At 40.9% G+C, this 24,269-nt stretch overlaps 1 protein-coding gene across 11 annotated transcripts in view; it reads left to right on the top strand.

Annotated features, from left to right (window-relative positions):
• The window catches only part of ABLIM2 (actin binding LIM protein family member 2), a 341,805-nt gene that overhangs the window by 223,832 nt on the left and 93,704 nt on the right, over positions 1 to 24,269 (top strand). For 10 of the 11 annotated variants that reach the window (XM_075752584.1, XM_075752582.1, XM_075752581.1 and 7 more), the window contains exon 2: positions 14,752 to 14,895. In XM_075752584.1, coding sequence (XP_075608699.1) covers positions 14,752 to 14,895 — 144 coding nt within the window. Of the gene's footprint in view, positions 1 to 5,983; positions 6,121 to 14,751; positions 14,896 to 24,269 lie in introns of those variants that run through there. The other variant, XM_075752576.1, reaches the window with a different exon arrangement.

Below are 24,269 nucleotides of genomic sequence, written 5' to 3'. Positions count from 1 at the left end.
CAGGTGTGAGAAGGCTGCTAAGGGGGCTTTTGGGCTTGCAGCTTAAAATGAATGGCATTTCAGGCACAGGAGTCTTTCCTTAGGCCTAGTCCCAGGCCTCTTAACTCTCAAAATCTTCCATTTTTTCAGGGTTTTTTTGTGTGTTCATTGCTTTTGCTTTTTCTTTATAAGACGCCTCCAAAGTTAAATTTCTGGATTCTAATTACAACACATGAGAGAGCAGGTTGAATCTTTTTTCCAAATAGCACCCAACCCACATTATCATTTGATAATCTTGCACGAGGGGTAGCTTGTGATTGCAGAATTACGGCAATGTCTGTGTAACTTCCCAGAAGAGAGTGAAGCAATAAAGATCCTTGAAGTCTATCTAATTATTTACTTGATACTTCAGTTTATTCTCCATTGAAGCACTCAAAATTTCTACTGATTAAAAATACAGTCCATTTAAATGGTAATTGTGTATGTAAAACTGAAAAATTAACATTTAGTGATCTCTTTGTCTCTTTGTGTGCATGTAGCTTCGGCCCACACAGAAAAACCCATCTTTAAAAACCTGCTCCATGGATTAACTTGCTCCCAGAAGAAATACCCCAAAATGTTCTTCATGTCTTTGCAATGCCTGTCATCTCTCTTGTACCATTCGTGATCCCCTGAATGTCAAATTAATATTGTAGTTTAATTCCTCCTGTATTAAAGGACATAAATTAGCTTTTCTAACTTCCATGCCTACTACGTACAATTTTTGACCGCACCAACTGAGGTTTATTGCCTTGTTCTGCTTCTTCAATTTCCCTCCCATAAATTGCCGGGCTTGGATTCTGGGTTTTATCTCGGCAGCTCGTGTTACAGTGCCATTTCTATTGCAGCCAGGATGCCTTCCCTTAGTACAATACATCCCATTATCCTGTTCGCTTCCCCAGCTTACCACCAGGTATTCAGCGGACGGTTTAAGTTTCCCTCTCGTGCTCTCAAGTCCTTTCTCCGATTAGTCCCTTGTAGTGCCCGACCTTTTAGAAACTAATACCTTTTGTTAATTGCTTGCCTTATCCTTATTACATGGCAGTTTTTTCTGCACTAAATGGTAGCCTATGACCTCTAGTTCAGCAGATCTTTTCTTATCTGACATCTACTCCGTTTGTTGCCGGCCATCCCTATCAGTTTCATAAGGTCAGCAGGTTCCTTGTGCGGCAGGTTCATTTTGTAAGGCGTGTGACCTGCGGTGCCATCGCTGTGGCTCTCATTACCCCTTCACTGCTAACCAGACCATACCCCTTTACCCTCTGACCTGTGACACTTTGCAAAACACTTTCTGGATTTGCTGGTACTCTCGTCACCTCATAATGAGACAGGGTTTTTTATTTTTCAGTCCTCTAAGGATTTTCTTGCACCCTATTTGAGGGTTTGATATACCACTTTTTGCCATTATAAAATCTCCACTAAAGGCTTTGCAGGCTTTATGTTTGATTTCTGTTCTCTATTTAATGTCTACAGTTTTCTGAAGAATACTAGATGGTGCTTTTATTCTAGTTGGGGGAGTAAAAAGCGATAACACCCTTCAGTCTGGATCTAGATCTGCTGTAGAGAGGTCCTCCTGGGAGAAAGGAGCTGGGAGTCGGAGAAGTTCTGGTTTCATTCATTCGACTTGCTGGCCAGCAGACAAGGGCTGTCATCACAAATTTCAGGGCTGAAGGAAGTTCTTTATTCTGAAGAGATAGCAGGGAGCAGGGGAGGACTCATGACCTAGTTACCTCTGGAGCAAACACAGCTGCCTCCTCCCCATTATGCAGAGCTCAGAGTAGATTCTCAGCCTGATTCCACATTTTAAGTTTTCCTGCTTCATAAATATGCAGCATTGTCGGTGTCTTATACTTCAGTGCCTTGTACTACAGGACCCCACAAATCGTTATTTTTATCTGACTTGCTCGTGTGGGTGTTTCAATTAAAGAGGACCATATATCCAGCTCATTGCTGCTCAGGTGATGAGAAATGTTTTCCCATGCCTGGACTTGAGGATGGAGGTGTTGGTGAGCCAGAAGTTTAAATTCAGGCTGTCTCTGAGCAGGACAGGTTTTGGTGGGGTGCGACTGGTCACCGAGGGGTGGTTGGGTGACTCTATGTCCATTCCCAGCAGGAATGGGATGGACGCAAGAGGGGCTGGGCAGAAAGTTGGAAGGCACGGATTTAGTTGTAGAGATGCCATTTATCCAACTCTATCTTGTTAAAAATTTACCCTTTCACTGTTAATTTTCACTTCCACCATGGGTTTGTCCTCTTTATTTGGATCGTAAGTGCTTGAGGGCAAGGACCGTTCAGCAGTAATGCCAACTTTGAACACAACCACTAATGAATACATCAGTTCAATTAATAAATGATGATAATTAAAAAGAAACATCTGTTTCTTCATTTTATTTTTGTTCTAGTGATAAAGCATTGCCTAAATCTCTATTGTTACATACAGAGGTATACTTAATTTTATTGCATTTTTGTTTGTTTGTTTGTGTTCATATTATCCTCAGTAGAAAATCCAAATAAACACTAACCTGGATCAAAATGACTGTAAGGCAAAAAGGATGGGAAGCAGCAGTACAGCCAGTTTTTGCGACTTAGAAGGAAAGATACCTTAAAGCATACTGAGAAACATCTGTGAAATATGATGATTGCTTGTATTTTCCAGCATTTTCAAAGTAAAATTCATTAATTATAGATTGTTTATGAAAAGTAAATTTCTTAACCTCTATTGAGACTGGACTCTATAGTCTCTGTAAGAGTTACTTTATGCCAGCAAGTACATGCATGTAGGATGTTGCAAAGTCCCTGGCTTTCAGGTATTGTTTTAGCTCTGATTTTTAAAAAAATATTTATTAGAAAGTACTTCATATTTTATAGCAAAGAAAAACTATGTTCTTCCATATTTAATAAAATAAATGTTTCTAAACATTTTCAAAGACAGGCTATAGAAAAAGCACAAACTGGGTCTAGTGAGGTGCTGTGAGCATGGGAGAAAGGAGCAGGATTAGACCGTATGCCATCACCTTCAGTTACTATTGGCATTAACTTTTAGTGGGAAGAGAGATGCGAATACGGGAAAAAAACATGAATGAATTAGGAACAGATCTGAAATCTTTTAAAAATGCTGTTTACAACCAATGGTACCATAGGCTATAAAGAGTTTGCAGCCAGCTGATCCATTTCAGTGTGGCCTAAATTCGTTGCTAAGCTGTCTGGCTGCTGTTCGCAGAGACATCAGGGAAGGCATTGACCTCAGTAATGTAACCTTGGTGAAAGGAAACCAGAAACAGGGTGGGCAAGGGAGGGCGTTGCTGTGGCTACCAGAACTTCTCTTGAAGTTGTAGAGGAGCCAAGTACCTCATCCTTTTCTGTAGCAAGGGCAGTGTGCTGCTATTACCTATAAAAGAGGGGAGTTACAGGTGTTTGGCTTGTGCTGATTTAAGAAATCAGGTTAAAGCTGTTCTGCTTTCTAGATCATTTGCAGCAGGAGTGTTGGCAGGCGGTGTTTGAGCTGTCTTGCCTGTGTCACTGCTGCTGTCACTGCTGTCTCTTGTTGCACTCTCTGAATCAGCCCATCGCACTAATGAAGTGCAATAGTCTCGTTACTTTGTGCCCGTGAAGCCTGTGATTAGTGGTGGAGCTTCACGGAAACACCATCAAAAACCCTCTGAGGTCTTTGAGTGTGGTTTTTCCTTGGCTGTAGCCAAGCGGTGAGACCGCGGGGGAGGCTCAGGGATTACATCTAGAATTGTAAATACAAATTAGTACGCTATGTGATTGCATTATGATCGTATAACGTCAAAATGTGAGTTATATAGCATTTAGCCTTGAAAAGGAGAAAGCTTGGTGAGCAGAGGGAAAGGCTGTGTTGGAGTGAAAGTGCTTTCACTTTTCCTGCCTATTAATTTACGTTCCTTCGGAACATTGCTATTTAGCAAAGTGCCTTCTGTGTTTCTGCCAAGCTGAAGTAGCCGCTGGGAAAAACTAAGTAGGCCAAATTCTGCAAATATCTGAGAGCTCAGCCAGGGTGGCTGGTGATGATCCAAAGGAGTGCGGGGACAGATTTGGCCTCACGCAGATAGCACAACAGGATTGAACAAAATATTGCTGTAAGGTTGTAGTGCAAAAAGTCAGTTGCTGCAAGATAGCGCATATCTATGAATTGTTAAAAAGAATAATTCATAGTTTTGATTCAATGTGCGGGACCTGGGATCGTCGGATCTGCTGTCTGGGTCCCAGGCCATGTCAGCCGAGGGCTGCTTAAAGTTACGGACCACATCTGGCGTGGCCTGGGACAGCTGTGTGCTCGCCATATAGATTTCTGCGGTCAGAGCTCCTCAGCTGTCCTTATAGAAATGCTTATTCCTTTCCCAGTAGTCAATACTGGGCAAACAAAGCAATGCTTTCCTTCTTATCTGTTACAAAATGTAAAGATACTTTCTGTAAGTAAGAAACCAAAGGGAAACATTCTGAAACTCAGGGGAGTTCTTGATTTCTGCTTTAGCTGATGGGCATTTCCGTAAGATCTACAAACTATCAGCTGTTTCTGGCTTCTCATCATGAAATATTTTCAAACTTGATCATGATTGCATATAGATGCTTTTGAAGCTTTGATGCTTTTTGTTTCCAAAAAAAAGGAATAAAGAGCCTCCACTCTCTCTTTATGTAGTGGCTATAAGAATTCATCCATAGTGAGATGGTAGGAGCTTAAAAAAATTCATAAGACTTTCACTAAGCCATAAAATTTGCACTTTATTCTACATAAATGAGCCCTTTTGTCTTTTCCAAACAAAGAAAACAGTATTTCAAGTTGCAAAAAAAAAGGTTTTTTTTCGATGGAGATTGGAAGGTATTGACTTTCTGTGAAATGATTCAGCATTGACTGTTGAAGTCAACGGAGACTCAGCCTTCAACATACGTGCGGATTGGATCAGTTCAATAGATTTAAATATCATTCAGTGCAAAATGTTCTTCAACCTGCATAGCAGAGTTAACTTGCTGTGCTTTTTGCGTACGGTGCTACACAAGCTGTGTTGCTTTCGCAGCCCTCCCTCCGCAGCAGCAGAAGCTGCAGAGACCTGTTTTCACATTTGCACCCCTGATAGCTTCTGTTTGTCAAAAGAGAGAAAAAGCTGTTTCTTTGCTGCGTTGTAACCAAGCAGGCAATGGCTGGATAAAGGATGGTGAGCAATGGAGGAGGGAGAATGTTTTGGCTTCTGTGAAGCCTGCAGGGGAAAAAAATAATCTGCATTGTGAAAAAGGGAGGTGCAATCCTCTCCCTATCCCAGCGCTTTACTCCAGGTTTACCCAGCTTGTTCTCCAAACCATCAGTCCCCTTGCTGATGCACAAGCACGTTACTACCTTCATACAAATTTAGTCCAAAAGCATGTAAGAGCTACAGATTTTAATCCTCGCGCAATATCCACAACATAACTGGGCAAGCAAGTATTGCTTTAAATAGCTCAACACATTGCTGTTATTCCAGTGATACGCAGTCCAACTCTGTGTGAGCGATCGGGAGAGAGTTTTGGCTGCCAGGTATCTCACCGAGCACCTTTGGGAGAGAGAGACACGCTTACAGCATCTCCTTCCAAAATCAGTGCTGTGTTCTCCGGCACCAGGGGGAAGGGACTGCCTGGATGGGGTGATGGCTAGAGGTGTTTCCCAGCTGCCTCAGCCTGTATTTTTCATTTGTGGCCAGGCAGTTTGCAGGTTTTCTTTCTTTAAGCCTTTTTCCCCAGGTGCCCAACACAACCCTGCAGTGGCTATGGAAGGTGGCATCACCAGACACAAAGACAGCCGTCGCTGGCACGTCCTGCGTCCGGTCCCTCCGGGACCCTGCCAGTGGTGGCCCACCCCATGGACGTGACAATATTTAGGTTTCTGCAGGACGCTATTTTTACACGTCGGTGAGGTGTTGGCTCGCCTCCCGCCTGTGCGTGGGTGCTGCAGGAGTCATCTGACCCCTGGGCGCGTTGGTGTCAGAGCGCTCGGTGACGGCAGGCTGCCGCAGCTCCTCCGCCGTGCCGGCGGTGCTTCTCGCCGCCGGCCGGACACACAGCAGTGGTGCTTCTGGTGGGGAATTAATGCGGGAATGCCGGAAGATACAGGTACAGTGTGATGACTCCACATTTTGGAGAGCCTAGAGCTGAAATGACTTGTTTTTCATCCAGAGCTGCGGTAACTAAATCACTGATACTGTCATGAGAATAATTATTCTGTGTTTATGTGGAAACGCAGCAGAGTGGAGGAAGATGGTTAAACATTGATTTTTAAATTATGCTTCATATTATTTTAATCATATAAGTGATGATTTGGAAATTACAGTGATACTGACACTTAGCTGACAGCTCAGTTTGAAAACTTTCCTCATTTTATTTAATGTAAATTCTCTTTAAATTTTATATTAGCCTGTAATGAAAAAAAAAACAACCTATTGCTTTATGCAGATATATTGGAGTGCTGTTCATATATCCTTGCTTATTGTCATCTTGCTAAACCCGTACAAAAATAGCCTTTACATTGCTGCAGTAACAGTTCCTAAAATGCAGCAGAGTGTTTTACTAACTGCCTTTGCATTTGGTAAATATTTAATTAGAATAATGAGGGCAGGAGGTTAGCTCATGCTAGGCTTGTATATGTGACATGAATTTTTGACTGAACATATGGTGAGATCTGGAGCTCTTGTGTGCTGAGTACTTGCGCTGTGTTTCATCTCTCATGCATGGTGGTATTACTTCACGTTCTGCTGGGTAACACCTCTCCTTTGTCTCTGATCCCATAAACTCTGTAATTAGCAGTAAAAGCAGAGGTTGCTTCAGTTGTGCTGTCTGCCTGTTGTGCTGTATCAGCTATAGATTTCTGGTTTGATCATGATCGATAGGAAGTGCTGGAAAATGCAACCCTTGATGCCAAAGGAAAGGCACTGTGAAAGCTGTTGTTTATAAGTAGTAGACGCAGGTATAGAGTTCAAAAAGAAATGTGATTCTTGAACCGTGTATTTTGTATTTTTGGATTACGTGAATGAATTCAATTAAATAGAGACCTATTGACATAAAGATTTATTGAATTTGCTGAATTGCCTGTCATATGGTATAGGAACTAAAGAGAGAAGCTGTGATCGTGCTTTGCTGCAGGACCTACAGCAGAGGTCTTGGAAAGAGCAGCGAGCATTTCGGGGGAGCGGCTGGACCCGCTCGGTGTGGAAAAGCCCCGTTGGGGAAGCAAGCTCACTCCTCTGTGCTGGCATGGGGACAGTTTGGCCCTCTGTACAGCCAGCTGGAGGGCTCGAGGGACTATGTAATGTGGATGTTCAAGGCAAAACTTCTTGAGCTTTTGCTTCATCTTTGTGAATTTCTGCTTTGTTGTGAGATGTATGGAAGGAAAAGGTATTGCATTATAATGACAAGGCACCATAAAGCATGCAAACACATTTAAAATGGCTTTTAACACAAGCTGCTAAATGAGAAATATGGTAAAACAGGTTACCGCTAGATATTGAAGTGCAGTTGCAGAGCATCTGTTTCTACCACGTGTGCTGCTCAGGCAGGTTTGGTACCTGTCCATTTGGGCAGTTGTGCTCCCGCCTGCCCTGGTGCCTGGACCACCGGGGTGCACGGCTGGGCAGGGCTGAGGCTGGGGAACTGCTCTTTCTGAGCATGGTCGGAAGGATGGATGGATGGATGGATGGATGGATGGATGGATGGGGAAAGCTCGTGGAGTCCTCATTTCACAATCGCCCTTTCTCTCATTTCTGTGGAAGGGACCATCGAGATCTTGGGGCCCCGCAAGGCTCTGTAATGAATCACCAGTTTTTAGGAAAAAAAAACAAAACCCAAACCCCTTATCTAACGTAAATTTATAGCTCACACCCATGCAGTTCTCTGAACACTGCATGTATTACCGTTATAATTACTGTGATATATTATCCTTACCCCCGTGCCCGCACTCAAGTACTCCTAGTCACTGTATTTTTCACACAGACACAAGGCAGGGAGGGAGCAGGGGCCAGCTTTAGGCACTTAAAAAACAGGAATAACTCTTCACGGGGTATTTAGAGTCACTTAAATGCTTGTTTCCTTTGCTTTCATCTGTGTGTTTTTAAATCCAACCCTGAGTGTTTTGACTGAGGTGACACAAGAAGGGTTTGGCAAAAAAACAACTTGAACTCCAATCTCTAATTCGGGTTGGGTGCCGCTGCACTCATCTGCTTCTCCTTTAATCCTGCTCAGAGAAGATTGCAAATTTAATTCCCCTCCGGGCTGCTGTGAACCACACCCTCCTCAGATCTCTTGATACAGCATTTCAGCAGTCAATACTTTGTCCTGTTTCTCAAATACTTAGTGAGTAAACGGCATTTGGGTCTCATATTTGTTTATTTTGATTTTCAGTCAGCACCTCTAGCTATAGAGATGAAAGGTTTCAGTGTCAACACAGAGATAAATTTCTGCTAATTCCTTCATGCAGAACAATATCCGTTATCAGAGCTGTGCATTTTTGGTTCAGGGTTGGAATGTGGCCTGTGTTTTTGTTGAGAAAACTGAACATTTTTATGAACTAAACAGCTGATATTTGTAATTTTAGATATTAATATCTTTTGCTCAAACAAAATATTTCCATCTCATGAAGTGAATGTAATGGGTTGTGAAGAGGGAGGTTTCTGGTGAATTTATAGAGGAGCCAGTAGTGCTGATGTAGCTTTTCTGCTGATGAAGGGTTGCTGTTGAAGGCAGATAATACTATATTTCTGTGAGCCTGAAATGAAAGGCTTGCACTTTTTTTTAACCCAATCTCAAGAACAGAATAAAAAAAACCCAAAACAACAGACAAAAAGAACAGAGGAGGGGAACACACCCCCCAACCCCTTTGGTTTTCCTTTTACTGTTGTCTTTACGCTCTGGTTCTGCACTGTCCATCAAGGAGCATTGCTGAGGAATTAGCACTTTCCCTGGATTGAGAGGTAATTCTGGGATTACAAAAACTTGTTATTTAGGAATAACGTATTTATTCACATAAATGTTGTCTATCCATTCAAATTACACCTTAGTTTAGTTCACAGTAGTCTTTAAAATGTCCATAGGAAATATCAGAGAACAGAAGGCACCTGTCAGACCTATTGTTCAGCTCTGGGGGCCCCAGTACAAGAGGGACATGGAGCTGTTGGAGCGAGTCCAGAGGAGGCCACGAAGTTTATCAGAGGGCTGGAGCACCTCTCCTATGAGGACAGGCTGAGAGAGTTGGGGTGGTTCAGCCTGGAGAAGAGAAGGCTCCAGGGAGATCTAATTGCGGCCTTCCAGTACCTGAAGGGGCCTACAGGAAAGGTGGTGAGGGACTGTTTATCAGGGAGTGGAGTGACAGCACAAGGGGTAATGGGTCTAAGCTGAAGGAGGGTCGATTTAGATTAGGTGTTAGAAAGAAATTCTTCCCTGTGAGGGTGGTGAGGCACTGGAACAGGTTGCCCAGAGAAGCTGTGGATGCCCCCTCGCTGGAAGTGTTCAAGGCCAGGTTGGATGGGGCTTTGGGCAACCTGGTCTAGTGGAGGGTGTCCCTTCCCATGGCAGGGGGGTTGGAACTAGATCTTTAAGGCCCTCTCCAATCCAAACCAGTCTAGGATTCTGTGATTCTAATATTAAATTGTGTCATTTGGCCCTTTGTCATTTCAGGCTTCTGTAATCACCAAGACCAGTACATCTAATAAACTGGTTTTTTCAGAACAGGGTTAAATAGTATGGAATAAATGGGATATGTGGCCTTTTTTGTGTCCATATATTGAACAAAGCAGGTGAAAGTCTTTAAGCTTCATTTTTGAGGTTTGATCCAAGATTGAAAGTATATTCTTAAGCATGAGACTTCTTAACTTTTCAGTACTTGATTTCTAAGCTCAGTAACGGCTTCTATGCATCTTTATGCTAAGTTAAACCAGAAGGCACCAAACTGGAAAAAGCATTAGGACTGTGTTGAATTCTGCAGTTTCTGGCCATATGTTTCTTCATCAGGTCTGTAATCTACCATGAAGATTTTTCTCATTTGGCTACCCGAAGCCTGATAGCAAAGGCGTTTGTTATCCTCTGTGTGGATCGGTCCTAGATGGGATCTTTTGCCAAGGGTTTGATTTCCCTCAGCGGTTTGCTCACAGCAGAGAGATGACAAGAGCATGGTGACATTTTCCGTCCCAGGCTCTGGAGTGGAGCACGACCAGGGACTTGCAAATCTTCTCCCTTCTGCCACCAGCATCAGCTTGTCTTGTGCTGTTTCCAAAACACTGTTGTCTGGGCCAAATCTCGTCCCTGGCACCTCATCCTGGTCCCCACTGCTGTTAAATCCGATTTAGTCTAGCAATGCCGAGAGAGCTGTGTTTATTCAAAGGGGGGGGGGTGGGGGGGGGTGTTTGACCATATATTGTGGATTTTCGTGGATCCAGTGTACCTTTCACAGAGTCATCTCTGTCAGGCTTCAGCCTTTACTCCAAAGTGCTTCCAAAAGCAAGGTGCTATGCTTTCTTTTTAACATTGAAAACCAATATATTTTATCCTATCCTTTTTTCCACTTTTATAAAAAGCTTAAACAATCTGTCTGAAATTTTGCCTGAAGAAATGAGCTCAAGAACACCAAACATGAAGAATGTCAATAAAAATAGTTGAAGTTTGGCAAAGTTACAGGCACACTGAAAACATCATTTTACAGTTGCCATAAGATTAACAACAAGTGATACCACTGTCCTCTCTTCCCCATGATTCTTAAGGAAGTGCATATATCTTGAGTAAGCAGTATAGAGGTAAATCTAAGGAATGTATCTTATTTGACAATTTATTTGACAAACCATTGCTAATTCAATAAGCCTGGCTTTATCCAGAACTACAGAATTATGTACTGTGTAGCCTGTTGGAGAGAGATTGACTTTTGACATCAGAAATATGTGATAGCTGGACATTTGGCGAGATTATTGGCAGTGATGTCCCCAGCAGACAGGTCTTGTATGCTGATGAAGTGCTGTGGAAACAGTGTTTGCTAGTTGTTTTCTTGTCCTTGTCAAAAAGTGTGTGCAGTCAGAACATTTTAGAGTTTAAGGATTGGTGGACATAGCTCTCCTAGAGCGGAATGAGTCTGGGAGAAAGGGAAATGTGGAGAATCAGGCATTCATTTGTATTTCACTTCAGAAAAACTCAATTTAAAGTTAAGAAGGAAATTTCTAGTTTCATTAAATTCTACAAATCAGGGTATAATGTAAGCATTTAATTTTAAATGATCTCTTTAGTCAATTATGATCCAATGAATAGTCTCAGGTCATTACATTCTATCAGTAATTCACTATTTCACTCATTTAATATGTTGATTGTATCTTCTGCTGCTTCAAAGACTGATTTTGATACATAAAGGCATAAAAGTAGAATGCTGAAAATTGCCATGTAAATATGTTTCTTTGAAACATAAGTTAAAATTGTAAGTTGATTTATATAGTTTCTCAAAATTGTGTCAGTAGTTGCAATTTCAACATAAAGCACAATGTATTTCAAATATTCAAACTTAAACTAATATATCATTAATTACATCATTATGTTTCGCTAGATGAATGAATAAGTATTTAAAACTGTCTTCAGAAGCACAGTTTTATAATGAGCCTAAAGGCCCTGTATTCCCACTGGGGTTTTGTGTGAAATATTGATTAGCTTAGTTCTGAACTGAGAGGAAAGCAAAATAATTATTCATCTGGCTACCATGCATATTTTAAATATGATTAGTGTTACTCCAAAATTAATGGAAGAATTCCAACAGAAATACTACATCTTTTTCAATTTGTTTTATATCTGAGTTGTTTTGGTTTGTTTTTTTTTTAAAAATCCTAAACCTTGATCCAGAGGCCTGAAGAGAAGCAAATGCACTAAATAGTCCTGCCCTGTAGGCCTGGACACTGAGCACCACATGCAGTGTGGCAGAAAACTGAAAGTTTTGCTTTCCACTTTACAACGATTTTCAGTTTGCAACAATTTTCCCAATTGTTTCACAATTCACAAAACAAATTTGCAACAATTTTCTATTTTCTGCCGCCTTGCAACAGGTGCAGCACTGAATTCCCAGGTGCAAGAGAACAATCAGAAAAATGAGGTTTTCTCTGGAAAAGGGACAATATTTTCACGTTAGGAAAGGGGGTATGTTTGGCATGGAGGGCTGCCCTCGGGCTCTCCAGTCCGGGTGGCTGTGGCACACGCTCTGTGCTCGGCTGGGACACCTGGTCCAGGTCACAGCCCTGCCTGTGGGATGCACCGCAGCACGATGTCACAGCTGTCTACGTGCCTCTGCGCTGGCCTGGTGCTGATGCCTCTGGGGAGATGTTGTTCAGAAAGATTTAGCCATGGGAAGAGTCAAGCATGGAAAAAAAAGAAAAAAGTCAAATGTTTAATCATTCCAATCAGAATTTTGTATTTCAAATGTAACTTTTTTGGGCCAAAACATTCTGAGAGTTGTCAGCTCTTTAAGTCAAGTCTTCCATGAGCTCAATGCTACAGATTTGATGCTTGCTAGTAATTTTGGAGAGGGCAAACCTTCTTTCTCCATAGTTATAAACTACTAGCAGCTACTCTACTAAATAACTCAGGGAAAACACTTTTTTTCAGTTTCTTACAGGGTTGATTCTTTTTCAGGGTGGGTAGTTTGTCTTGGGCAGGTTACAATAAAAAGAAATTCTCATGTCAAAGGTTAAGTATCGCAAAGTTCAGAGTTTCCTTCATTTTGTTTTGAGGAATAAGGCAGATGTTCACATTAGCTTGAACTGCGTGCGCCGTTTGCCCTGTGTAAATTCAGGCATCTGCCTTTCTGTAAACTTAAAATTGCCTGACGTGCTGTGTTGTTTTTATTGGAGATGTACTTCATTATAGCCAGGGCTTCAGGAATAGCTCCAGGGTTCACATTGCCTTGAGCAGGACTTTTTGACAATCCCAGAATGCATAATTTCAGCAAAGCAGAATGCTCATGAGTGGTGAATAACGCTGTGGGCAGCTTAATCCCATGTAACTCTTTGGGAAAAAAAACCAAAACACTTACAGGAGTAGAAAGTGCTGGTTTGGGCAAAATCTGCAGAAAATGTCCCGGAAGACTTGGTGAGAGGCTCAGCATCTCGTTGAAATACTGACTTCTTAGAGTCAGTGGATGTGGAAAGGTCTTTTAGGTATCACCACAATGTACCAGCGGTAGGGATGAGGTGAGAATAGAGGAGGAAGAGCAGCAAGGTTGAATATTAGAGAATAAAGGCTTGGATGATGCTCACTTACTGATTTTGGTATCATCTGTTATCGTATTTGTTCATAGTGACAGTACCATCACTGTCTCTCTGTATCACCCCCACCTATTGTGAAGGTATAGACATTACTATTTTTTTTTTATTAAAGTAAATTTTGTAGGTTTTTGCCCATCTTTTTTTCTTTGAGAAGCCTTTTTTTCTGAAATAGCAACTCTGATATTACAGTAGAAATAGAAAATAAAGATCTTGGCCAGTCTGAGTTTAATCCAGCCTCTTATAAATTAATTAATTGTGTTGCAGCAGTCTCATACAAAAAATTGCATCCCAATTTTTTTTTGAATGTTGAAGAAAGAAAAGAGTTACACAGGAGTGACATTATCCTTCGACTAAACCCTGAAAGGAAACACATCTGATTCCCATTTATTCTTAGTGTGTTGTCCTATGAGAGGTTGCCCCATCTTGACTGGTTGGTTGGTAAATTTACTTTGAAGCTAGAATTTTAAAAAATTCAATCACTTTGAAAGAAGCAATCCAACCTTAGAATAAGCATGCCACATTAAAGAAGAAGAATGTAATTAAGTATGTAATTTACTTAAAATGCGTGATATATTTTCCTGTCATTAGTTCTTCTTCACATAGGAAAAAAGCCAAGTCTGTTGAGTTATAGTACAGCCTCTTTATAATTAACTGCCTTGATGTTTGTTCTTTAGACTCCTAAGTACACTGCGATAAAAAAATTCATGCAAGTACTGCAGCAGAATTGCAAGAATAAGGTCATATCTCACCTGTTCCACATAACACATTGGGATGCCAGTTTATATTGTTATTATCAACAGCCCAATAAATGCAATTTCTAATTTATATCACAAGATGGCAGCAAATTTTTAATTCACTTAATATTTTACTAGCCTAGATAAACCTAATATATTGAAATCATGATTTTCTTACAAAATGACAGCAACCTTTGTTTAATGATCAGATGTGTGTGGTATTTACAGAGATGTCAATGTTTCAGAAGTACGAAGTCAAAACATCTACAGAAGTGTATTTCTATCTTAAAATCAATTTAAAAAGGCAATTACCTTTAACTTTAAGGATCAGTAGCTCACAGTGTAATGGTAACTAAATCCCATGAAAGGTATTTTGCATAAAAGCTATTGTTTTTATCTATAGTCTTTGTTTTCTTGAAGAGAAAATGCAACAAAGCATTTTTTGAAATTCAGGTGGAGGCTCTCAAGACCTCATCATATGGATTCTTCCCTCTATAAGCAATTCTGATTTATGTTTGAAATGTTTGTAGGCATGAGCTTTGAACGTTACGAAATGAGAAGCTTGGCTTAGCTCCTGTAGCAGATCTTTTCTCCTGCGCTGGCCAATACCAAAAGTTGAAACTGTTTTATCAGCTTGACCTGTTTTGACCCAGGTGTTAATTGTCATTATTTGTAGGTATTTCAGAAGATGCATCTGATGGCCTTTAAAATGCTCTACCTTTTGTTTTCCCTTGCAGTTTCACAACCACAGGCTGTACATAGCCAGCTGGAGAAGCCATCAAGTACTGCAATTCTCTGCAATAACTGTGGAAACCCGTGCAAAGGAGAAGTTTTGAGAGTTCAGAACAAATATTTCCATATCAAGTGCTTTGTTTGCAAAGGTAAGTGTTTGTGATGGCGGTTCCTATGAGTAGGGCATTAGCATTGGGCGTGTGACTTCATGGTCCTGGAAGCTTCACCAACATGTTTTACAATCCAATCCATGCCTGAAAGGATTTACTGTAAACTCTATGAGTGCTTACTGTAAGATTATAAACATCCTAAATCCTGAAAGTGGAGCATGTTTTGAATGGATATAAACCCATGGAGTTTACTATAGAGTTGGGACCTGAAGAGGAACAGGTTGGGAGAGCTGCTAGTGAAACACCGGGCAGGGTTAGGAGAGAATTAACATTTACAAAGTAACTTAGAAGGTGTCCCTTCTAAGGCCCACAGTGTGGGCCATGACCACGTCTGTTGAGAATCTCTTGTGTTGGACTGTGATGTTTGAATCCCAGTGTGACCCTCTGTGCTTTTCCATTTTTTGGGGGGAACTATGTGCTTTGCTCCAGGCTAGTGCCTGGCTGTGATCTAATATTGACACATCATGAATGGCAGAAGGATGAGCAAGGAAACGGAATTAACTGACACAATACCCCTTCTGTAGATACTTAGTTGGTTGAAAGATTATCTGCAAGTTGTAAAGATCTAATTTGTCTTGAATATACAAATGAGTAAATGTTAACTGAGGTTTACTGGACAACCTGCTTACTTCATTATTAAGCAGTACATCAAATGACATTTATTAATCCTTGTAGCACAGCCTAGAAACATGAGCGTGGCTCTAGTCCCAGCTGTGTTAACGTGACTATTTCCACTTCTATTTAGAGGAAACTATCAGAAAGAAAACTGTCATTATCTGTCAGCTACACTGGTATTTTTAGAAATCCCATGGGATTAAGTATAGTATTCAATACCTGAGTCAGTCTTTAATGAGTTAGATAGACAGGATTAAATGTTCACCTCAATAATTGTTCTTTGCAAAATTACACAACAAGAAAAATAAGCATAGTGCACTGTCTTACATAGCAAAAATATTTTGGTCACCTATTCAGAACCAGAACGGTATTTAAAGCAGAACACAGCCCATAGATACATCTTTCAAACTCTTTTAAAGCCATCTGTTCTTATGGCAAATTTTATTATCAAATTAGGTTTTCAAACCTAACTCAGGAACAGAGCAGCTAATTTGTTATTCGGGAGTCTTGTCTCCTCCATGAAGTCTCAGTAAGATACTGATATGTGTGCCATATAATTATCTTCATGAAATCCAAGCCCCCTTTTACACAGATCTGCTCTGAGAAAACATTGACAAGTCCTACGGGAGGAACCAGACACAGTTACACATCCACAGTTTCATTTCATAGGGCGTCTTCTTTTAGAGGTTGCCAGGTCACCCACAAATGCAGCGAGTGGATTCTGAAACTATTCACTGATCCCAAGTTTAGGCAGCGCGGAGGCTTTTTTCCCCACCCCCATGCAGAAGATGATGATGAGTGTACAGTAGAAGCTGTATTACCCCTACCTGTCTGTAAGAGACAAAAAGGAGTTGGTTCGCTTCAGGCAGATCTTGGATAAAATGAGAAAAAAAAAATCACTACGTTAACAAGGGAGAAGCAGGGTGGCGTCTGTCAGCCACCCATCAGACTCAGCTGGCACAGGAGGTAGTGTCAGAGATGTGTGGTTAAACTGCTTCTTGATGTCAGGGCTCTCGGAGTACTTACATTCCTCCTTACTAATCATTTTGCACACATGGTTGGGTTTTTTCCCTCCCTCATTATCTAAAATCCATAACTACTTTTATCACTTTTCAAGGGTTTCCATCAATTTGCTGGCATCCTTCTGGTATCTGTTTTTGTTTTGTTTCTGGGTTTTATTTGTTACTTAAGAAGCATAAGTTGCTTTCTAGTGTGGATTTACCATGTTGTTACGGGAGAAGGCCTTCGGAACAGAACAGAGCGCTGAACATACATTTCACTAGCTAACATTAAAGGGAAAAAAAATCAAGTTAGACAAATGTGATTTGGGTTTTAAATCATGTGTTCAAGCCAGTGGATGAAAAAATGTAGTTAATGTGTTAGAATTTAGCAATAAAATGGTGCTCAGTTCTCCTGGTCGGTTGACCGCTTACCTCCTTTCAGCCTTGGAGGAGAGGTTTGTGCCACCACCCCTTCTCTGAACCGCTTTTCTTGTCGTGCTGCTGGACTGTTGTGCACGGGCAGGGTGACGATCCTAGGAACATATTTACCTTACAGTTGACTCCTCCCTGCGGTGCATTTATTTTGATGGTATTCAGCCATGCGATTTGCACTCTCTCACCTCACCTGACCTGCCAACGACTGCACCTTGAAAGAGGCTGTGTGTCCAGCACCCAGCACAGCCGCAGGACAGTCCCGGGACAGATCATCCCATGTGTGGGCTGGCTGCATTGCCCCGCTAAGCTGCCTGCCTGCTTAGGTTGACTGCCTCTGTATTAAACCACCTCGTAGCCTTTGTCTGAAAACCTCAGACGTTTGTAAACCTGCAGAAAATCGTGTTCCTTCTCACAGTATTTACGGATGTACCGTGATGGAGACCACAAAGTGGCAAAGAGCCCATGAAGAAAAATGACAAATGCCTGTGTCTTGAGAGGGTGTCTAGAGGTATTTGAGGTCTGTTTGAATGACCTGATCAGTGACAGATGATATTACACTGGAAGAAGTCACACTTACCCTTTTGAATATGTGTGGTATGTGAAACCATTTATTTGATAGAGTTGGAGAAATTATGAGGTTTCAGGGGGGGCAGACACATTTAATTGTTTCATTATTTTAATGTAGAAAGGTAGTTTTGTGTAATATACTGCTGTCTGATTATTCCTTTGAGGACTGTGAGTTTCAGAATGGTAACAGCAAGTATGTAGGTGCCTTGGTGTCTTTGGTATTTAAATTAAATTAGATAACCAAGGAAGGTTAGTATAAAGTCACTCATTCCCATCCAGTTCTTACATTCCCCAGATAATGATTCTAAAGGCTTCTAAGAAAATTTTTAAAAATTTAATAATTATTCCTGTTATTCAAGATTGAGATACACATCCAGATTAAAAATTTTAATAGCAATACTGTGAGCATTTGCTAGTTTTGCTCAGTATCAAAGTTTATTAGGATTTATGGAGGTAAATAGGCATTATAAAAAAGGTTTATACTCACATCTATTCATATATTGTTTCTTGTTAAAGTGCACGTCTGATCTGTCAGTAAAAGTCTGTAGGGAACATGCAATCTAGTCTCACTTAAAATTTTTCCCAAGTCTTTAAAATATCACCCATTTTAATTGGGTTTATTCAAAATGCATTTATAATAGAAGTAGATGCCTTTAAAATATAAGGGAAACATTTTATTCATTAGACTTCAAGGGCTTTGGTTCCTATGTTTGTAAATTCTCTTATTATTTCTTACCGCTGTAATGAAAGCACCAAGGCAAATGGCAAAAGGTGATAAAATATTGATGACTCAGACTATCAAAGTAAAACAAATTGTATTATCTAGTTCATTCTGAGGGTGTCTGTCAGGTCAGGACTGCTTCTCATGCAGGGTATGACATTAGGCAAATACTCACTTGGAGCTCGATTACAACAGCATGATTTAGTGAGCCAGTAGAGGCACAGACTAATGTAGACTTGTAGATAGAAGAGATGTGGGTGCTGCAATTATATTATCCTGGATAGCCTCTTTGATCTTTCGTAAAGATAGAAATTACCTTGTGTTTGTCGAGTATGTGATTGCATCCCTGGCATTTCCAAAGCAGCAGTAACCTATGTCAGGTATAGTATTTAGGAAATATTGGAAGCATGAATCAAAGCCCAGTGTTTCTAGGGGGTCTGGATAATTTGATTACTACAGCTTTGTATAAAATCAGAAACCACACTTTACAGTATTTTATATAGTCAATCTAGCACACCCAAGTAATGGACAATCCATAGTATGTTTGCAAATCTATTTGCATGCAAAAATCTTGCAGCCTCCACCCTACTTGAATGGGACAATCAATGCAGTTCTGCAAAAAGCTGTTCTTTGTACAAGATTACTCATATGTGAGAAATACCGTAACTCATATCTTTGTCCTTCACTGGTTTGGTCTTGATGAAATGAAGTAAGCTTGCAATCTGAGCCACAGATGTAAAAACATGACCGTTGTGCTGTAGCAGCTTTGCTTTGTATGTCTGTCTTGTTTTACCCCTAATGAAAATTCCCTGCACTGCTGTCTTGCTATGGATGTAGCACGTGCAGTCTTCCACGGCAGCGTGGCTAGCAGTTTCAAGCATACTTTTTTGCCCATGAATTTTCATCTACTTGTTTAATTAACCTGTTAGGATGTGTCACATATTCAGCTGGAGTTGGGTATGTGTTTCTGTGGGTCAGCGTTTCAGATTCTTGTGGCACTACAGTTTCCTGGGAATTGTGAAAAAGCCCTGGGCTGGATATATCACTTCTATATCATTTTTCTTCAGTAGAACATACAACACAACCCAGAGTAACATCACGTATCGTGAAGCCGTGTTAACAGTAAGGGCTGAGACAGAATATTCAATGAGAAGGTTAAAAACATCAAGTAACTTGATAATAGTGATTTGTTTGTTAGATCAAATGCATCTGCTAGGATATAAATATGTTAAAAGCCGTGCTGTGTAATCTGAGGGACTCGCATTTGAACATAGCTACGGGGTTTCACATTTCAGAATGGGAGTCATTTACGGGAAGCTCGCTAGTAAGGTTTCTGAGCCCCAATTTCTGGCAAAGCAGCAGCAGTTGATGGCATGTGTGGTATCTTAGGCACTGGGGATGCAGTGTAGTGGCTCTTGTTCATCAGGCGCTCTCAGCAACGTGCCCATCGCTTCCCAAGGACTTTAGGAGTTTGCAATCCCAGATCATATTAATTCGGCATAATAGGAATGGAAAAAAAATTCATCAGTGAACTCTCATAATCATGAAGTAATTTTTAATTTTTCTGTTGTTTTGATCACATCCTTGTTAGTTGCAACCTTTCTTTGGATTCATGAAGAACTTCTGCAACCCCTCATGTCTTAGTTGTATACCAATCACACCAGCACTTTAGTGAAAGCTTTATTTCATAGCATATATTTCATTCAGAGTCTGATAAGTTTTTTTAAGAGTATCTTTCATGAATTTACCTAATATTAATAAATTGTGGGATAGGGACAGGGGAGGAATCACGGTTAAGAGTATTGGAAAAGAAGTATCTTCCTACCATTTCAATAAAGATTATCTCTCTCTCCACCACAGGAAGCCAAGCTTCTGTTATTTCTGGTTTCCAGCTTGATTTATCTCATGGAAAGACATGAAGTTTCTGGAGGTTTAGGTTTTTAGGGCATAGTAAAGCTATACATGCTTACCCTAATCTTTATACAGAGGATATTACATAATACCCCTGCTGTACTTTCTTACTAACAGACAAATACAGTTTTCTTTAGTCTTTTCATTGCCTTGCTTTTCTCCTTATTTATATCCTTCTAGTAGGAAGACTGAGAAGTTATGCTAGAAAGTTAAGTGCTCATTAAAAACATGGATAGGAGTTTTCAAAGAAGTAATTGCTGAAATTTGTGGGGGACGATCCAAACTGCTGATACAGCCACGTGGAGAAGAAGTTTGTATTGCAGAGGGCTGGTTCCGCACTGGGAAAAGCTACCTGGGAGAGGTGCTTAACCGTGCTGGGAATACTGAGGTAGATTTAGATAAAGATATCAAATAAATGGAGAGTATAAAACTGGCCCTAGTTGAAATCAAAGTAGAACTGTGAAAAAACTGAATGCATTTAAAAATTAGGCCTGATGTTGGTTAGATAAAGTTTTGGATGGAAATATAAGCTTTGCAGACAGTAAAGTTGTTATTCAGATAAGGCAGTTTTGAGCATACATAATTTCAGCCCACATTAGATAGTGTCACCCTTGTGAAGAGCCTGTAATTCTTTTGAATTACTCAAGTTCTCTTCTTAGGGTAAAGTTTTTCCCCGCGCAAAAAATGTCAGTGCAGGAATGCCTTCGTGCAGGGGGACTTTCTGTATCACGCTCTTTCACACGGGGATACAGCAGGGATACAGCCAGCACGCTGGTGTAGTTACTGGGCGTTTCAATGCACTAAGGTGATGTGAAGCCTGCATGGAGACCCAAAGAGAGTTGTTCCATAAAATTCATCACTGCCACAGTGGTGTTAATCCACCTCCCGCTTTCTGCGACTCATTAACACGAGACCATCTGCCATATCTGTGCATAGTCAGAGCAAGCACTTAATTTGCAAACCTGTAACTGGCACCCAAAGCATCATTATGAAAAATCAGAAAATATTTAATGTTGTTGCTTTACATGTTTGTTTGTTTTTAAAAAACCAAACTGTTTTAATTAGTCTGGCAAATAACAGCAGTAGTTTATCATAAACACGTAAGATGCTAGTAGGTTCAAAATGGATTAAAGCACATTACTGTGTTTCTTAAATCTCTTTACCATGCTTGTAAATTTTAAATAACCAGATTGATTCCTTAAAATAAGAAATCAATGTAAACCAGACAACTTTTCCAATTTTCCTGGGTGTTATTTCAGTAGCTTCGAACAGCCATGTGCATAGTGCTGTGAGGATCTCTGTCACCCTAAACACTATAGGAGATCTTTTATAGGGTGGTAACACTGTCTTTAAGCTGCTGGGAAATTCTACTTTCCAGAAGGGTAATGGAAAATGGAAATATGCTTTCTAATGCAAAAATACTAGATGTTTAGTTCCCATAAATTATAAGAGTCAAGTTACACAGTGCACAGGAAACTCCCCAAATTCTCCTTCATTTTAATTAGTACACCTGAGTCGTTACTGTTTTGTCAGTCTCATAAGAGCATTCTGAATCTCTAAAAGTTTTTCTGCACTGAAATGTGTACTCCACAAGTTAATTCATAGGTATCATGGCTAGTCCAGCCTGAGAGCTTGTGTAGATGTGCTGTACACTGTATCCTTTGTAGCTTTATCAGTGCTACACGTGCATGGTGAAGTGTTGTAAGATGGATGAGATAGAGCCCACAGTTCCCTCTGTCTTACTCCCTCCAGGATGTTCTGGTTTTCCTCTGGCAGAACCGTCTGCCTTCCTGCAGTTCCTGGTTGGGAGCTGGGGAGGGGGCAGCAGGTCAGCCCCAGGCTTTCCTGGTGCTGCATGCTCCTATTTTTGTTCACCCCCCGACTGTAACAAAATGAGGTGAGATTCCAATCCTTGAGATTATAGTGAGTATTTCAGATATTATAGCTGAAATGCTGCCAGTGACTGACAGGCTTGAGTATTCTTGATTTCACAGACATCTGCTTGGAAAGACTTAGATATAATCATTCCTGCCTAGGAAGAGTGATTTGATTGTATGGATTATATACCATCACAAGGTTCCTTCTGTCTTGCTGCCTCACCTATAGACAGAAGTCTCAGGTGTGAATTGTCCAAGAGGGCAAGCAAGATGATATTCCCATGCAGACTTTGCATGGTCAGCAAACTTCTGGCTGGGGCAGACTTCCCCAAAACCATGGTGAAAACCTTACGTGGACTCACCTGCACCAAAGCATGTAGCAGAAGGAGTATCACAGTCGCAGTTATCTTCTGGAAGTGGGCTTAGACTGCTTCAAATTAATTGTAGGTCAGTTTGAAGTTGAGTCAAAGCTGTAGCAGTGGAAGATTGCTTCTCACAGGAATAGTGGCCAGAAGAAATGTTCCAGATATAATCATGGGCTTGTGGAGAATGGGCTTCTAGGCTGCATCAAGAGTATATGAAGACATGCAGTTTAGCTGCCAAAAGAGAATTATGTCAGCAACATACTATGTGTGTCATTCTTGGGATCTTAGTCAGCCACCAGCATCCATCTCAGAGATGGAGGGAAATACTGGAAAGGGATAGAAAGGCACAATGCTGAGGAAGAAACTTTTAGCTCTGGGCAAGCAGAGATCTTGTTTTCTTGTAACAACATTATTAATGGGTCTTTGTTCCTTCTTTTACGTTCAGGGTCTCTGCCTCTCTCTCCTGTGTTGGATTCACACCTAGTTGCTTACATCAGGCAACAAATGGGAGAAAAAAATACAAGCTTCATACATGCAGTTGCAGGTTAAGTAAAATGCTTGGTTTTCTGGCAAGCTGAAAGCAAAACGGCACTGTTTGGATGACAAGAACTGTTACAACTTGCTGTAGTGTACAGCAGCACAGCAAGCATAGCATCCTCCAAGCCTTTCAGTACACAGCTGATTTCCAGGCCCAGCACACAGCCAGAAAATTAATCTACTTTCAGTAGGCTCATTTGCCAGCAAGGAAGAGAGAGATGCATTTTGTAGTCATACAGTGCAAATGGAATACTGATGACATAAAATAGTGGGCTAGCAATGTGCTTGAAGTGCATTAATTAATTGCTATTGCTGCTATTTATTTTTATCTACTGTAGGCAATAAAGAATTATGGAGTTAGATTGACTGTGAAATCACACAGCATAAATGACAGTGCTCTGGGTGCTGTTACAGACACTGGGTTGGGAAGAAGAGTAGCCTGTTTCTAAGCAAGTAGAGAATCAGAGAATTGTAGAATGGTTTGGGTTGGAAGGGACCTCAAAGATCATCTAGTTCCAACCCCCGTGCCATGGGCAGGGACACACTCCACTAGACCAGGTTGCCCAAAGCCCCATCCAACCTGGCCTTGAACACTTCCAAGGATGGGGCCTCCACAGCTTCTCTGGGCAACCTGTTCCAGTGCCTCACCACCCTCATAGTGAAGAATTTCTTCCTACTGTCCAGTCTATCCACATTCAGCTTAAAGAGGAACCTCTCAGATCTATAGGAGGTATTTCGGTGTCGAGTAACTGCAAACCATCTTAATGAGTGGAATTACTGAGTTCTCAGAGAAGCTGTCCTGAGGTACCCTCCTCAGAAATTGTGTGGATATCTTCCATCTCAAGTCCCAAAGCATGTCCGGGTATCAGCTTGCTGCTAAATACCATAAGAGGAGACAAACACTTATTTATTCACTACTTAAAAATTACTCCTAAAGGTTATAACTGTTCTGCATGGGGCATCGCCTTGGTATGCAGGGTAATACCAAGACAAGCAGCTGAGTTACTCAGTGTTAGTCTCTTCATTATCATAAGTGCTATGTTTGCAGTGCTTTTCTTGTTTCACTAAGATGAACTTCAGTAATGGTTGGAAACTGTTTCTAGGTTTTAAATAACCCTACCTCCAGATACTCATTTTGGATGACAAGTGTTGGGTAGGAGTGGATCTGTGACATAATGCTGATTTCCTATCCTAGAAGAGTAAGATCTGGTAGTTACCTTCAAATGTGCTCCCTAGACTTCCTCCAGCTTTCTTTTCTGTGAATTCTTGGCTCTGCAGGAGTGCAGGATCATCTCAGCTGGGCAGTGTCTCTCTGTCCACCTAA

This window comes from Balearica regulorum, chromosome 4, assembly GCF_011004875.1.
Source record: "Balearica regulorum gibbericeps isolate bBalReg1 chromosome 4, bBalReg1.pri, whole genome shotgun sequence".
In the NCBI taxonomy this organism is placed as follows: Eukaryota; Metazoa; Chordata; class Aves; order Gruiformes; family Gruidae; genus Balearica; species Balearica regulorum.
This window is presented reverse-complemented; position numbering and strand designations above follow the sequence as displayed.